At 39.2% G+C, this 15,350-nt stretch overlaps 1 protein-coding gene across 3 annotated transcripts in view; it reads right to left on the bottom strand.

Annotated features, from left to right (window-relative positions):
- Nucleotides 1–15,350, bottom strand: part of LOC136858075 (pleckstrin homology-like domain family B member 1) — an 871,560-nt gene that overhangs the window by 176,096 nt on the left and 680,114 nt on the right. For all 3 annotated transcript variants that reach the window (XM_067137338.2, XM_067137337.2, XM_067137339.2), the window contains one exon: nt 13,167–13,287. In XM_067137338.2, the coding sequence (XP_066993439.2) occupies nt 13,167–13,287 (121 nt within the window). The remainder of the gene's footprint in view (nt 1–13,166; nt 13,288–15,350) is intronic.

Below are 15,350 nucleotides of genomic sequence, written 5' to 3'. Positions count from 1 at the left end.
ACTGTGCGACTTTCCGGAAAGTTTTGCTCGTAGATAACCAGCAGAAGCGATCATAAAGGCGGTGAACGTGCGAAATACGTCAGCGAACTACAGGAAGAGATTCCTACTCCTTGGAACGAGTGTATACGTGCTGTGTAGTAATACAATGCGTATACCTCGTTTATTAGTAAGAAAAATGTAAAACGCTTATACAGGGTTTATTCACTGTATAACTAAACAAGAGTTAAACAACGGTATAAGGACTTTTTATTAGTAAGACCCTTGAAGTTGGCCAAACGGGTGGGGTTCGAAATGTTAAGATGTAAGAAATATGTTGATCGAGCGAGTTGGCCGTGCGGTTAGGGCTGCGCAGCTGTGAGCTTGCATTCGGGACATAGTGGGTTCGAACCCCACTGTTGGCAGCCCTGAAGATGGTTTTCCGTGGTTTCCTATTTTCACACCAGGCAAATGCTGGGGCTGTACCTTAATTAAGGACATGGCCGCTTCGTTCCCACTCCTAGCCCTTTCCTATCCCATCGTCTCCATACCATCTAACTGTCGGTGCGACGTAAAACAAAATTGTGAAAAGAAAAATATCATTTGTAATTTAAATTTAGTGATGCTGTTAATGTCAGCCTCTGTGGTGTAGTGGTTAGTGTGATTAGCTGCCATACCCCAGAGGCCCAAGTTCGATTCCCGGGTCTGCCACGAAATTTGAAAAGTGGTACAAGGCCTGGAACGGGATCCACTCAGCCTCGGGATGTCAACTGAATAGAGGGGGGTTCGATTCCCTCCTCAGCCATCCTGGAAGTGGTTTTCCGTGGTTTCCCACTTCTCCTCGAGGCATATGCCGGGATGGTACCTAACTTAAGGCCACGGCTGCTTCCTTCCCTCTTCCTTGTCTATCCCTTCCAATCTTCCCATCCTCCCCCCCACAAGGCCCCTGTTCAGCATAGCAGGCAAGGCTGCCTGGGCGAGGTACTGGTCATCCTCCCCAGTTGTATCCCCGACCCAGAGTCTGCAGCTCCAGGACACTGCCCTTGAGGCTGTAGAGGTGGGATCCCTCGCTGAGTCCGAGGGAAAAACCGACCCTGGAGGGTAAACAGATTACGAACGAACGATGCTGTCAATCGTAGTTCTCCAATTTTTATATTGCAGTGCGCCTTTTAGAGGTCTGACAATGAGAATAGTGATCAGATTTATGTCAGCGCAGGGGCCTGGAAACGCCGTAGACTCATAAACAGGGCGTGGATTTTGGTGGCATATTATCTTTTAATTCTTGCATCATAGACGTTGCTAACTAAAATGCACTGTGATCATCGCCCTCAGTATCCAGAAATGTTTATTTATTAGGCATGTTTCATTTTTTCCTGCCATTTTAGTTCATTTTCTTCTATTTTTGCGTCATTATTAGGTCATTTTCAACAATTCAAATTTGTTCACTTTGTTGTTTTTAAGTAAAATTTGTATTTAATGTATTTTGAGTAAACATCATATCTGAATATCACTGGAGTTTCCAATGAGCTTGACTTCTCAAATATCAGAAGCTTCGGCACTTTTCGGAAACTGGGAAAGAAAGTACATTTTTAGAACCCTTATCGGGAATTATGTTGTTGTAAGAAGAATTTCATATCAGAAAGGGGGCGGAAATAAGTATCAGGTGTTTTATTATTATTATTATTATTATTATTATTATTATTATTATTATTATTATTATTATTATTATTATTATTATTATTATTATTATTTGGTGCTACTTGTAAATTGTGTTCACAATATTAGTCTACGAATTAAACGTACATGTTTATTATTTTTACCAAATCTATATTCTCCTTGATATTTTGAGGTCAGTTTTTGCTCATTTAAAGTCATCTCTGTGAAGATTTCGAGGTCGTATTATAGGTCATTTTTCCGGGTATTTGGTCATCAAAATCCTGGTCCTGCTGATAAGACTACTACGACTATTATTCCCTTATTCCCTTATTCCCTCTGTATTTGAGAGTGGTAGAATAAATTCATGGTATTCCCTGCCTGTTGTAAGAGGTGGCTGAAAGTTGGGGAGGGGACCAGGGGCTCTCAACTGAAAGCGTGCGTTGTTAGTGACCACTATTCTCCGAGCCAAGTCTGGCATCTCTCCTATCCGATCTACCTTGATGGTTCTATTACGACCCCGAAGGCTGCACCTTAATTAAGGCCACGGCCGTTTCCTTCCTATTCCTAGCCATTTCCTATCCCATCGTCGCCATAATACCTTCGATGCGACGTAAAGCAAATGGTATTTTTTAATGTGGCATTCTAGTATTTGCAGGCCATTTGGCTAAGCAGCAGTCCTCCAAGCAGGCCAACGCTCTAATTGGACTGTTGTTCTGCGGATTTATTTTTCGGGGTAGATTTTCCTCCAACTTACGACACAGATCATGAGTGATTCGTCCTTTACTGCCGAGTAGACCTAATCATTACGCCATAGACATCCGTATGTTTGTGATCTATATTGGCAATGCCGCTCTGGTATGGTTTAATGTTCCTAAGGTCAGCAAGTACAGTATGATAACCAGCCTTCAAGCCCGCCTAAGATAGGTGTTGAAAACTGTTCCACCGAGCTCGATAGCTGCAGTTGCTTAAGTGCGGCCAGTATCCAGTAATCGGGAGATAGTGGGTTCGGACCCCACTGTCGGCAGCCCTGAAGATGGTTTTCCGTGGTTTCCCATTTTCACACCAGGCAAATGCTGGGGCTGTACCTTAATTAAGGCCACAGCCGCTTCCTTCCCATTCCTAGGCATTTCCTATCCCATCGTCGCCATAAGACATATCTGTGTCGGTGTGACGTACAGCAAAAAAATAAAAAATAAAAAAACAATAAGCTGCTCCTCAGAGATCCGTGAGTCTAATAGTTAACGATTTCTCACTTTGAATCTAGGAACATTTGCTTATACCTACATTAGTATTATCAACCACAGTGCCGAAATAAATATATTTTGTCTAAAGTAACCTTTTTCCCCTAGTGGTTTAATAATAGCGGCTGCCTAGCCGAGGCGATAAAGGCGCGTTCGGTTCACCCTAAAGGACGTGGTTCGATTCCCCAACAAGAAGTTGAAAAACGTCCACTTCTTGAGCGGCATATGGCCCTCAACCAGACTAACTCCTGCAGGCAAACGCGTCGGTCATACTGTTAACCACTCTATCTCCTTAGTGCCGAGATTACGGTGGAAACCCTTCCATGTACGGAGTTCAGCTAAATTATCCACCTCAAATACCTTTTGATCCTTAAATATATAGACATTATATTTACAAACATTTAAACTGTGCTAAGAGACTCATAAAACAACGTCCAATTCGTCTCCATCACGTACGTAATTACCGAGAAACAGGTAGCAACTAAAAAAATAAAAAATAAAAATGGAACTCTAAGTCTACTAATTTCAACCGACAGAACAACTAAGAATTAAGCGACAAATTCAGTGATTTACTTATTTTGCAAATCCGACGAGTACTTTTGGATATAATAAAGGGTTTCATTTGTGTAGGCCTTAAACAGAAAGCGAAGCGCCACTCGCTATGATGTCAAGCTCATTCTGCGTGACCCACACCTTGTTGATAAACACACATTCTTCGCCCCTGTCTCAAGCGGGCCCGGAGAAATAACAGCATGATGTACAACATTTCGGAGTAACAAAGCCTAGACGCTGAATCAGATTTTTTTTTTTACAAGTTGCTTTACGTCGCACCGACGCAGATAGGTGTTTTGGCGACGATGGTACAGAAAAAGACTAGGAGTGGGAAGGGAGCGGCCGTAGCCTTAATAAGGTACAGCCTGGTTTGAAAATGGGAAACCACGGAAAACCATCTTCAGGGCTGCCGACAGTGGTATTCGAACCCACTATCTTCCAAATACTGGATACTGGCCGCTCTTAAGTGACTGCAGCTATCGAGCTCGGTTGAATTCGAAAGAGACGAGATAACACAGTGAAACCGTAAAACGTAAAGTGCTTTATTGTCCTTCTCATGAGTACAGAGTACATGAAATGATATAAACAACTTCAAAATATAATGAATGACATGGACATTGGAAAGAATGGACGCAAAAATTTACTGAGAACGTTATTGTTGGGCTCTTTGGTCCTCCTTGAAGCCAACATGCAAGATCAGCACAATTCCACATGGCATTCAAGAAACACCTACGCATCACTGAAAGTCAGAGTTTGGTTCGCACTATCACCTGAGAGAATCGTGGGTTCGATTTTTTCCACGATATAATGAACACCAAAGAATACAGACGCACTTTTAGTGAATTAGTTGAGCAATTGGATGATACAGAGCTGCGTCAAGGGTACTTTCAACAGGGCGGTGCCACTTGCCATACATCACATGAGTCTGTGGCGCTGATTGTAAGTTACTTCGACGAGCGCATAATCTCCAGGAACTTGTGGCCGCCAAGATCACCGGACTTTTCCCGTGAGGTTATCTTAGGACGATCTGAAGGAGAATATTAGACGCGAAATCAATGGTATGGACATTGCAACCCTCCAGTGAGCTGCCAATAACATGGAATTATTTGTTCAGTTGTTTTCTCTGTCTTCTTTTATGGGTGAGAAATAAAGATTGTGAAGGTAAATTATTTAAAAAAAAAACACATCGACGCCTTTGAAGTGTGGTGCTGGCAGAGGATGCTACACATCTCTTGGAAGGAAAAACACACCAATATTTTCATTGTATGATATTTTAAAATCTCCAAATGCTCATCTGTCCGGACTTATGAGAGAATGCTGCAATTATTTGGCCATATCATGAAATGAGATGGAAAAAAAAATTGAAAAGATCACTGTGCAGGTAAAGTTGAGGATAAGAGAAACTCAACAATCGACAGACAAAGTCAGACCAGTGCTCACTGATGGGGGTGAAACTGGAATGGATAGTGCGGACATCAAGACATTAATACTGCAGGTGTGTGGAGACATGACACACAGAAATGAGCTGACTGGTGTGATGTCCTAAGTATATAGATTCATTTTATTTTGAGAACATTCATCATTAGCTTCTTCATCGCTCTTTCTAGCAACCAACTCTGTTTGTTCATTCCAAAGGCTGTGAATTAAATTCCTGACCAAAAATTTGGTATCACAACTAGAATTTATGTATACATCTGCTTTTATGAAGATAATAAAACATAAAATTGCACAAAGAGAAACATCACACACACTACAACAGAGCAAAGGCCACATTACCACACTTCAAAATGAATGCCAACTCATCCATTTTGTTGCATACCAAGTAACCTACGTCTTTTAACCGGAAGCAACATCTTACTCAAGTATCTGTTTGGACAGCTGTGTGGGCAGTGCTGGATTTCACTGCCAGCAATAAAATGAGTTTTCAGAAATACAGCATTGGGTTCACGTTGGAACATTCTTTCTAAAGTTACAGTTATCATTAAACACGAAGACTGAAGACTGGTGGATGAAGCCATCTCACTCCAAATTTCCCTTACTGCCATTCTTCGAACATTTTAACTTATAATATTTCAAATGAAATGTAAAACATGTGTAGATTCTCATGTTCAAAGTTACACCTATAAGTAGAAGAAAAAATTAAATAATAATAACCTTCAGTATTCTAAACACATTTGTCTTTAAGTGCTGAAAATATAAACCAGTTCTTGTAAAGGTTCAATGAAGATCTGGTTTACAGATACTAAACAATAAACATGCCATTCATACTTAGATTAGTTGCTAAATAATTCCAATGAAAGGATGTACCAACCCTTGGTACTGACTGTCAAAAATGCAATACAGACATGGCCATGGGATTAGACTACCCTCTACCTCCAAAATATTTCCTCTGCTTGTTATTGTGGCATGTTCCAGTATGGAAAATGTTAAATTAACCAGTCTTTTAATAAAATACAATGACACTTGTTAGCAGCCGACATCGTTATGAAATACAATTGACTTAAGACAATGTTCATTTAATTTTTAATTTATTTTTAATATATTCAATGGAGTGTGTGTTGTTTTCTCTTACCTGTTAAGAGAGCACACTTGATAATCACTAGATTTAATAGGTTTTGTGAATTAATAGTATTGGCATTTATCCGCAAATAGCTATGTAAGTATTTTACATTCTGGGTTTCTGTAGTAGTAGTAGTAGTAGTAGTAGTAGTAGTAGTAGTAGTCGTTGTCGTTGTTGTTGTTGTTGTTAAAATACCAGTAACATGCATTTGAATGACCAGTCTTAAATAACGCACTATTGAGAAAATTCTGTGTACACCATTGGAACAGCACGCTTTCAAAACATCCAAATAGGGTGCTGCTCACAAGCTCTTACAAATCAAATATACTGTAATCATCTTGAAGGTAACAGCTGTCTGATCAGCCTCCACAGTACAATCTGCTAACTAAATATTTTGGACTAAAATACATTCTTTTTCCCTTGCATCTACATAAAAGAATTATAATATATTTTGTTGTGTTTAATCCAATTCTTAATTATCTAAAATATTGTAGTATTTAATTTTCTTTTATTTAAGTTACAACCTATGATCATTTGCTGTACTCATCTAAACTAAGGGACTCCAATATAAATTTGTGGGCTGGTCTAATAAAAGAGGAGGTGATGCAATAGAAATAGACCATCCAAGTTAAAAAAGAAGAAGCAAACTGATTCATCATGATAAAAATAACACCACGTGTGTCTTCACACAGTTTAAGGGAATTTAATACCTGAAGTATGGAGCCTGCTCATCATCTGGACAGAACATACTAGTCAGCCAGAAAGAATTCACTATTTAATTTATAACTTCCCCGTGCAAGCTTGCCAAATAGATGTGTGGGTGGAGTCAGTTGGTACAGCCATATATTATTACTAAATGTGAGTAGTTCTAATAAAGAGGAACTTATTGTCTCAAAGCTAAGGTTGATGCTTGAGTTCATTCCTCAGAATTATTAAAAAGACATGAACCATGAATGTATAATAAGAACAGAATAGCCAGCCTCAGTGGTGGTCTTCCTGTGTCCCTAGTCTTTTATTACCTGCATTCATCTTTTTATTTTTGTCTCCTCCTCTTTCCTGTGTTTACCCAGCCTCCTTCTTGACCTACACTTCCCACATCAAGAACGAAGATAAGACAAACTGACCCCTCAATGAGTGTTAAAGCCCATCCATCTGATGAAGCTGTGTGCACCATTTGAACAGTTAGTATTAACTTCCTGCTCTGCTTCCTTCATCACGCTCACCTTGGTGCATGTCTGCTTTTCACATGATTCATAATCAGTGATAGGAAGAGTACAAGAAAATAGTAACTGGGGTGAAGTACAGTTACCTGAGAAATATTTTACCCAAATACAAATCACTTTTCCAACATGTAATCAGTAAATGTATATGAGCACATGTACTGCATGTGAGCATAACACTTCGGTGGTCGCGCGAAGAAAAGTCATGTCAGTGGTCACGCAGACCACAATTGTGATCTGTACTTTCTTTGTGATATAAGGCAATTCTATGCTATTTATTCAATGAATATGATCATGCATTGTGAAAATAACTTTATTTTCTGTACATTATGCATGCATTTATATAAATACCTGAAAAATTACCGGACATTGTGATTTGTCTCACTTAATCCCTCCATAATATTTTTGAGGTACCTTACTGTTTGGTTCATTCAGCCATCGATTTATATTCTCAAAGTCATCCATTTTGTACTTATATACCAAATAATTAATATCAATTCATAAAACGGAGTAGATATATGCATATGAACTGAGATTAAACACCATTATAAGAAAACAAACAAAGTCAAAAGAAGTCACGCTAGTGGTCGCACGGATCACAGTTGTAATCCACAAGAATAGATTGTTTTATAACGCAAGAACCATCAGTCAAGGTTAGCAGACTACTGCGTTATCAGAGAGGGGATGGGGTGCGAGGAAGGTACACATGTGCTCACATGTCATACCAAAAAACAGGAGTGAAAAAACTAAACGGCTGGATCACTATTGTGATCCGCGCGACCACTAGAGTGATAAGGATCCCGAATTTTACAAACATATTATTAGATGTAATGCAATTTTGAAGAAAATAAACTATCCGTAAGCACGAATTAAAAAAAAAAATCTGCTTGGACTCATACTTTATGGAATGCAACAACTTCATAGGGAATCATCACACAAAGTGGCCTAGATTTTTTTTTTTTTTTTGCTAGTTGTTTTACGTTGCACCGACACAGACAGGTCTTATGGCGACGATGGGATAGGAAAGACCTAGGAGTTGGAAGGAAGTGGCCGTGGCCTTAATTAATGTACAGCCCAAGCATTTGCCTGGTGTGAAAATGGGAAACCACGGAAAACCATCTTCAGGGCTGCCGACAGTGGGATTCGAACCCACTATCTCCCAGATGCAAGCTCACAGCCACACGCTCCTAACTACACGGCCAACTCGCCTGGTATGGCCTCGATTAACAAATATGAAGTATAAAGGTGGTGGTGGTGCTTAACGAGTCTGTGATAATACCTGTTATGATGTTGTTGAGTGTATTTCTGGGGATACCTAACCCTTTCAACATATTCCAGGTGTATTTTGTAGTACCTCCCCTGCTACCAAATAAAAATCCTTTAACTGACCAATGCTCAAGTCGGATGTCATACTATTTACTTAAATATGAGATACACAGTTCATAAGTATATCTCTTTTCTGTGTCAACCTCAATCACCTGCTCAATGTCTCTTTACAGAGCACCAGTCTTAAAGGAATCACTGATAACATTTTATCGCATGGGGCTGGAATAATACCAATGTTTCCAAGGTAAAAGGTATTACTTCATTTTGCGTGTCTTCTTTAGCATAGAGACATTAAGTTGCCATCATCACTACGTGAGACTAAGCATGATAACTTGGAACTTTCAAAATGATCTTTTCCCATCTTTTTATTTTAGTTAACAACTTTCAGCATTCCAAATAATTTGTCATTTACTTTACAAATAAAATAATTGGTTCTTAAAATTTCCATTGCTACCGGGCGAGTTGGCCGTGCGCGTAGAGGCGCGCGGCTGTGAGCTTGCATCCGGGAGATAGTAGGTTCGAATCCCACTATCGGCAGCCCTGAAAATGGTTTTCCGTAGTTTCCCATTTTCATGCCAGGCAAATGCTGTGGCTGTACCTTAATTAAGGCCACGGCCGCTTCCTTCCAACTCCTAGGCCTTTCCTATCCCATCGTCACCATAAGACCTATCTGTGTCGGTGTGACGTAAAGCCCCTAGCAAAAAAAAAAAAATTTCCATTGCTAAGCCTAGACCTCTTTGGAGGAAAGTATGTCTTTGCATTTGCTGAAAAGACGCCCTACAGGAGCAATTGAAGAAATATATGTTTAATTTTAAGAAAATCATTGGGATAACTATGATGTCTTTGGAAGTACTGGAGAGGAAAGAAATTGAAGTTCAGGAATTCTTCAAGTTTTGACACATATGACACATCAAATTCTGATGTATCACTCCACGCTTGAACTTACGAGTAAATGCTTCGAATGATCAATGGTCAAGAAATATGTTTTTATCCCAGCTACACTTACAAAGATTTCACCTCAATGTAAACAACCCAAATATGCAGTAAGATAGTAAGGTAGCTGTTTGTCTAGAATTTCCATATGTTCCAAACTTTGCAGACAATCCATGACCAATATCCATAACGTCATAATAAGACTGATTCATTTCCCTATAGTGAATGAGTATACCCTTTATCATGCATTTACATCAGAATAAAAGAAATAAAAATGTTTTTTTACAGGAACAACTTGTTTCAGTTCTCCTGATAAATTGACAATTTGCACTTCCATTAGTTTGCAAGATGGGGGGTGATATGCAGTCGGTGGCTGCAGAGTGGTTCTCGGCCCACAAGTGGCCACAGCTGGTCCGTGGTCAAACAGCTTTGCACTCCGACCGGACAACTGAGAACCACGGCTCTACGCCTCTACATTCAGGAGACAGGAAAGGGCTAGACCTCACGGCTGGCTCCAACCGTCGGCTGTCCTGAGAATAGTTTTCCATGGTTTACCATTCTCCTGCACTAAGGTGAATGCCGGGACAGTTCCTAGTATAGGCCTGAGAGATCGTTACCATCTAAGAGGCCTGCCTCCCCCTTCAGGGAAGGAATGAAAACATTTTAGTAGTAGTAGTAGTAGTAGTAGTAGTAGTAGGCGATATGCTTCAAGTCCAGGTTCTAGGTTAACTTATGTTCAGTAAACTAATGCTGGAAGAAGGCACTAATATTCTTATATAGTGTGGTATCAGTGCTTGGATAGAATTTGCTAGCTCTTTCTCCGTAGAGTGCCAGATAATCTCACTTTTACAGAAACTTGAGAGGTGTGTAACTAATATGTCACCAATATCCAGATGCAAATTTTATATACCTAAATTTAACACACACTTCAAATTGATGGTGTATCTCCCATTACATAAGCTAAGATCAAAATAGCACCGGCAGTTGAGACATATAATGAGACTGTCTGGTGCTTAAGAAATATTTACTAGCACCTGGCCAGTGGAACAAGAGGGTGGATGCTCGTTTGATCTCCAAGAAGGTGAGCTACATGTGGGCTGTAAGCCAGATAGTATTTTTATGAATATTAATACTGGCCAACTTGGACAGAAGCAGACAGCACAGCTGCAGCAGCCCATAGACATCACTAATTGCAATATCAACTGATACAGTAAACACAGAGGGCATTGAAGTGGCACCACTACAGCCCATTAGTCTATCACTGAGGTAAAACATAAGTTGTGTTTAAAGAGGAAATTCTGTATACCAGTACCAGTATAGGTTACAAAAGAAACTAAAAGGAAGAATAAAACATTTCTGCTAGTATTTAGTTAACAGTAGTTAAATCATTATATTTTAAACATGACGGAAAAAAAATTCCATGAAAGAAAGCTGTCTCTTATACTCAGAGAGTTTCATAAATGTTCCTGCAGATTATATTGTTGGGGAAAGTATAACATAATTAACTATCTAGAAGGGGGAATAAGTATTCACATTCAGAGAAAAGATCAAATTCTTCACAGACTGGGGAATATTGAGATCAACCAAGCCCATCAAGAAATCCAAATATCTCAACAAACACACAGAGGCAAATGTAGTATATTATTTCAAATGTTATGTAAACACTGTAAAAATCAAATTAACAGCACCAAAGACCATGATTACTGCTACAACTGCCAGCAGTACCCTACTTATAACATGCCAGCTCCATACTTAATGTTTTATACATTAATGCACTAGCTAATAACATGTGTTCAAAATGAAATACCGAAAATGAGAGCAATCAATTAAGAGCTGCAGAAATTAGAGATTGATTGATAGTAATTAGTAATTAAACAGTAAGTAAGTAATATTATTTGCTTTTATGTTCCACTGGTTTTCGGAGACACCAAGGTGTCAGAATTCTGTCCTGCAGGAGTTCTTTTACATGACAGTAAATCTACTGGGGCTGACGTATTTGAGCACCTTCAAATACGACTGGAATGAGCCAGGATTGAACCTGCTAACCTGGGCTCAGAAAGCCAGCGCCGCAACCATCTAAGCTACTCAGCCCGGCAATGTTATTCACTATTAGTTTCAACAGCCTTATCCTAATATGGTACGAGTGTTTTTCTCTCTAAAATAATTTCTCTCTAAACTACTTAGATCGTACAAACTTATGATACAAAACTCCTTGCACAAAAAAAGTAGCTGCTCAGTAAAATGAAATGGCATATGGCTTTTAATGTCAGGAGTGTCCGAGGACAAGTTTGGCTCGCGAGATGCAAGTCTTTTGATTTGATGGGCATAGGCGACCTGCGTATAGTGATGAGGATGAAATTATGATGAAGACGGCACACACATCCAGCCCCCGTGCCAGCGAAATTAACCACATATGGTTAAAATTCCCGACCCTGCTGAGAATCGAACCCGGGACACCTGTGGCCAAAGGCTAGCTGTTCAGTGACCACAGGCAAGGCAAAGGTTTAAATTCCAGGAAGTGTAGTTCCTGAATTAATTCAAGCAATACAAGCAGATAACCCAATATACAATTTTAAAGATTAAAAAATGAATATTTTGGGTGTGGATAAAATACAGAATGAAAAGGAGAATCAAACACTCCTTAAGAATGTAAACATAAGAAGCAATCAATAGTTCATCAGTACAGCTACTACCAAACAAGAGTTTATGGCACACCAAAGGATGAGAAAGGAGCTACCTGACAAGAGACAACAACAGCTTCTTTGTTGCATCCTCTGTCCTGTAAGGCTCAGCTACTAGTTGAGCTCTGTACTGAGCTAGTGAGAAAATGTGATTTACTTGTTGCACTCGGTGATTGTGATTATAAAGTCCACAGTAAAAAATTATCCATCATGGTTTACTATTACTCAGTACGTTGTGGAGAGAAGAACAGCAGGAGGATCATTCTGCAGATATCATTCGCTACTGCTTGAGATCATGTGATTTTTATTTATGGGGAAATTTGAAATAGAAAGTCTATCAGAACAATTCATGTACAACTGAAGCCCTGGAAAACTAAAGAGAGTGATAAATGAAACAACAGAAAGACGAATCACAATGCATGTTACAGAATTTCCATCAAAGATGCTGGGTTTGCATAAACAAAAATGGAAATCATTTTCAGCAGCTGCCATAACATCAAGGTAAGAAAAGGAAAATCATTGCCTTCTTTTCATTTCTTTCCTTATTCTTTTTTTTTAAATTTTATGATAATGATGCAGTTTCATAATTCCTTCTTGTTGAAGAGAAAAGTGGCTCTCTCCAGTGGGAGTGGCCAGTAGGGTTCAGGGGGAATACAGCTTGTCCTTCCTGTCAGCTCACTGTAAGTGCCTCACTTGACCTTGCCAAACTCTTGTTTAGTGGTCAATGTATATAAAAAACTTCATTTACAGAATAACATTCTATCAAAATCTTTGGACACCAGTATCCAAAAGGTTTCTTTGCCTGACATTTAAATTATAAAGGGCAGTCAATTTAAATTCTCATATTGTATATATGGTATATATGGTATTGATAAAATCAATTTTATAACTTGAGCATATCAAATTATAATAACAGCAGAGTTACTATTTTTAGGGGTTGGAGAGAGGGAAGAATACACTGCATAATCTTGAAACTTTACAGCTGGATATATTATTCTATTCAAACCAGATGATCACTTACCATGTCCTGGTTTTCTTCGTTGATTGTTTCGGTATCGTTCTTCTCGTCAGTGCCACCGCCGCTGTTGGAGATCGTTGCTGGAACAGAACTTCGCTTCTCCAAGGCATCATCACTAGAAGCACTGGAAACAAACATACACTCTATCAATTTCTGTATCACAATAATCTCCCATTTCACGTCTGTCATAAAAATGGGACTTGAACTTGGTAAAAATTAAATTGATGTGCTGAAATAATCATAAATACATTCCATGCCTACCACTTCACATTCTTGTATATCAAATGTCCATTAATACAGCATTTAGGGGTAGCAGTGAGCAACCTGCTCATCTTGTACAAGAAGTCAAAGTAACTAAATCATGTGATATATCAAACACAGTTCTAAGCCAAGGAGGGGAAATGACAAAGAGAATGTGAAGAATTAATTAACTCTTCATAGCATAAAATGTGAAATTTTAAAATCTGAACTATGCACATCACTGTATATATGGAAAGTTCTATACTACTGGAAAAGTTGTGTAAATGTATGTAGATTTGCCTGACATTTAAATTATAAAGGGCAGTCCTTAAATTCCCATAAGTGAGTGATATGGTATTGGCAAAATCAATTTTATAACTTGGGCTGAAGAAGTGCCAAAATTAAATATGAGGATATAGAATAGAGGTCTAGCTCCAAGACATTTAAAAACTCTTAGGCCGCGTGCACACCGAGCGCGCTTCGCATAGTGTGTCACGTGTAGCGTGAAATGCTATGCATAGCGCAAGGCGTGCTTGCTGTTCACACCGAAAACTCTACGCCGTGCTCTCAGCTTAGATTGGCGCGAGGCGTTTTAGGGTCGTCACAAACTAATGCCGATATCCAAGTACACTAAAAACAGTTTACTGATGGATAACAGTTACCTAAAATTAAAAATTAAAAAGAAGAATCGAAAGTGGATTCATGAATTTAATGAAGAACGAATTACTTTCGTAGAATTCCATCGTTTGTACAGAGATGCAAGACTTTATTGCGATAAATTTTATGATTACTTAAGAATGACAAAAAATACCTTTGACCTTCCAAACCCTACAACTGAAATGTGGCGACAAGTAGCAGAGAAGCATTGGGAGAAATTCGATTTTCCCAATTGTCCAGGAGCACCGTGCAGCAAACACGTGGAAATTAAATTTCCGGCTAAATCACGCTCTTCATATAATAATTATAAATAGTATTTTACAATACTGTTACAATTAGCATACACAATTTATCATCGTTACAAAAGTGAATTAAATGTGTGACAAATATCATATTTACTTCCAAACCCATTCCTGGCCTGCAGAGTGATATTCTTCATGTTACCACCCTCCATTTGCAAAATTATAGATTCTGTGCACTTTATCACAAAGTGTCCGGCTGCATGGGTAAATGGTTACCGTACTGGCCTTTGGTCACAGGAGTCCCGGGTTTGATTCCCGGCAGAGTCGGAATTGTAATCATAATTAGTAAATTCCATTGGCACGGGGGCTGGGTGTATGTGTGTATTCATAATCATTTCATCCTCATCACGATGCAGGTCACCTACGGGCGTCAACTCAAAAGACCTGCACCTGGCAAGCCGAACTTCTCCTCGGACACTTATGACCTAAAATACATATGCAATTTTATCCTGTCACAATGTTAAGCCCAGTAAAGTGTGACAGTAGAAGTAATATTACTGTATGTGTTTACTGTAGGAATGCGATAAAACTGTTGTAGATACGTAAGTCCACTAATTTTGCAAAACAGTTACATTTTTATAGTTTTTGTGTCTTGGGTTCAATATTTTTTCTCTTTGAAACACTGCATGAATAATTTCTTCTTCCATAGCTTCAGAACAAGCTAGGTAACGCTAAGCAATTAACCAACACTGCGCGTTGTCTGGCGCTTCGCTTAGCTGTAAGGTAGGCGTTCAGCGCAGCAGAGCGCGGACGGTGTGAACACCTGGCTTAGGAACAAAGCACTGGTTATGCTTAGCGTGACGCTTAGCGTTGAGCAACATGCGACACACTATGCGAAGCGCGCTCGGTGTGCACGCGGCCTTAGTCTCAAATTGTCAAACTGGAGAATGATAATTGTTCATACCTGTTTCCCTTGTTTATATTCTGCACAGGATAAACTTCACGAGACAGAATATTTTGAATATCTGTGCCTTCAACATCATTTGTG

Source organism: Anabrus simplex, chromosome 1 (genome assembly GCF_040414725.1).
Source record: "Anabrus simplex isolate iqAnaSimp1 chromosome 1, ASM4041472v1, whole genome shotgun sequence".
Taxonomy (NCBI): domain Eukaryota; kingdom Metazoa; phylum Arthropoda; class Insecta; order Orthoptera; family Tettigoniidae; genus Anabrus; species Anabrus simplex.
The sequence above is the reverse complement of the archived record's forward strand: the minus strand, read 5'-3'. Positions and strand labels throughout refer to the sequence as shown.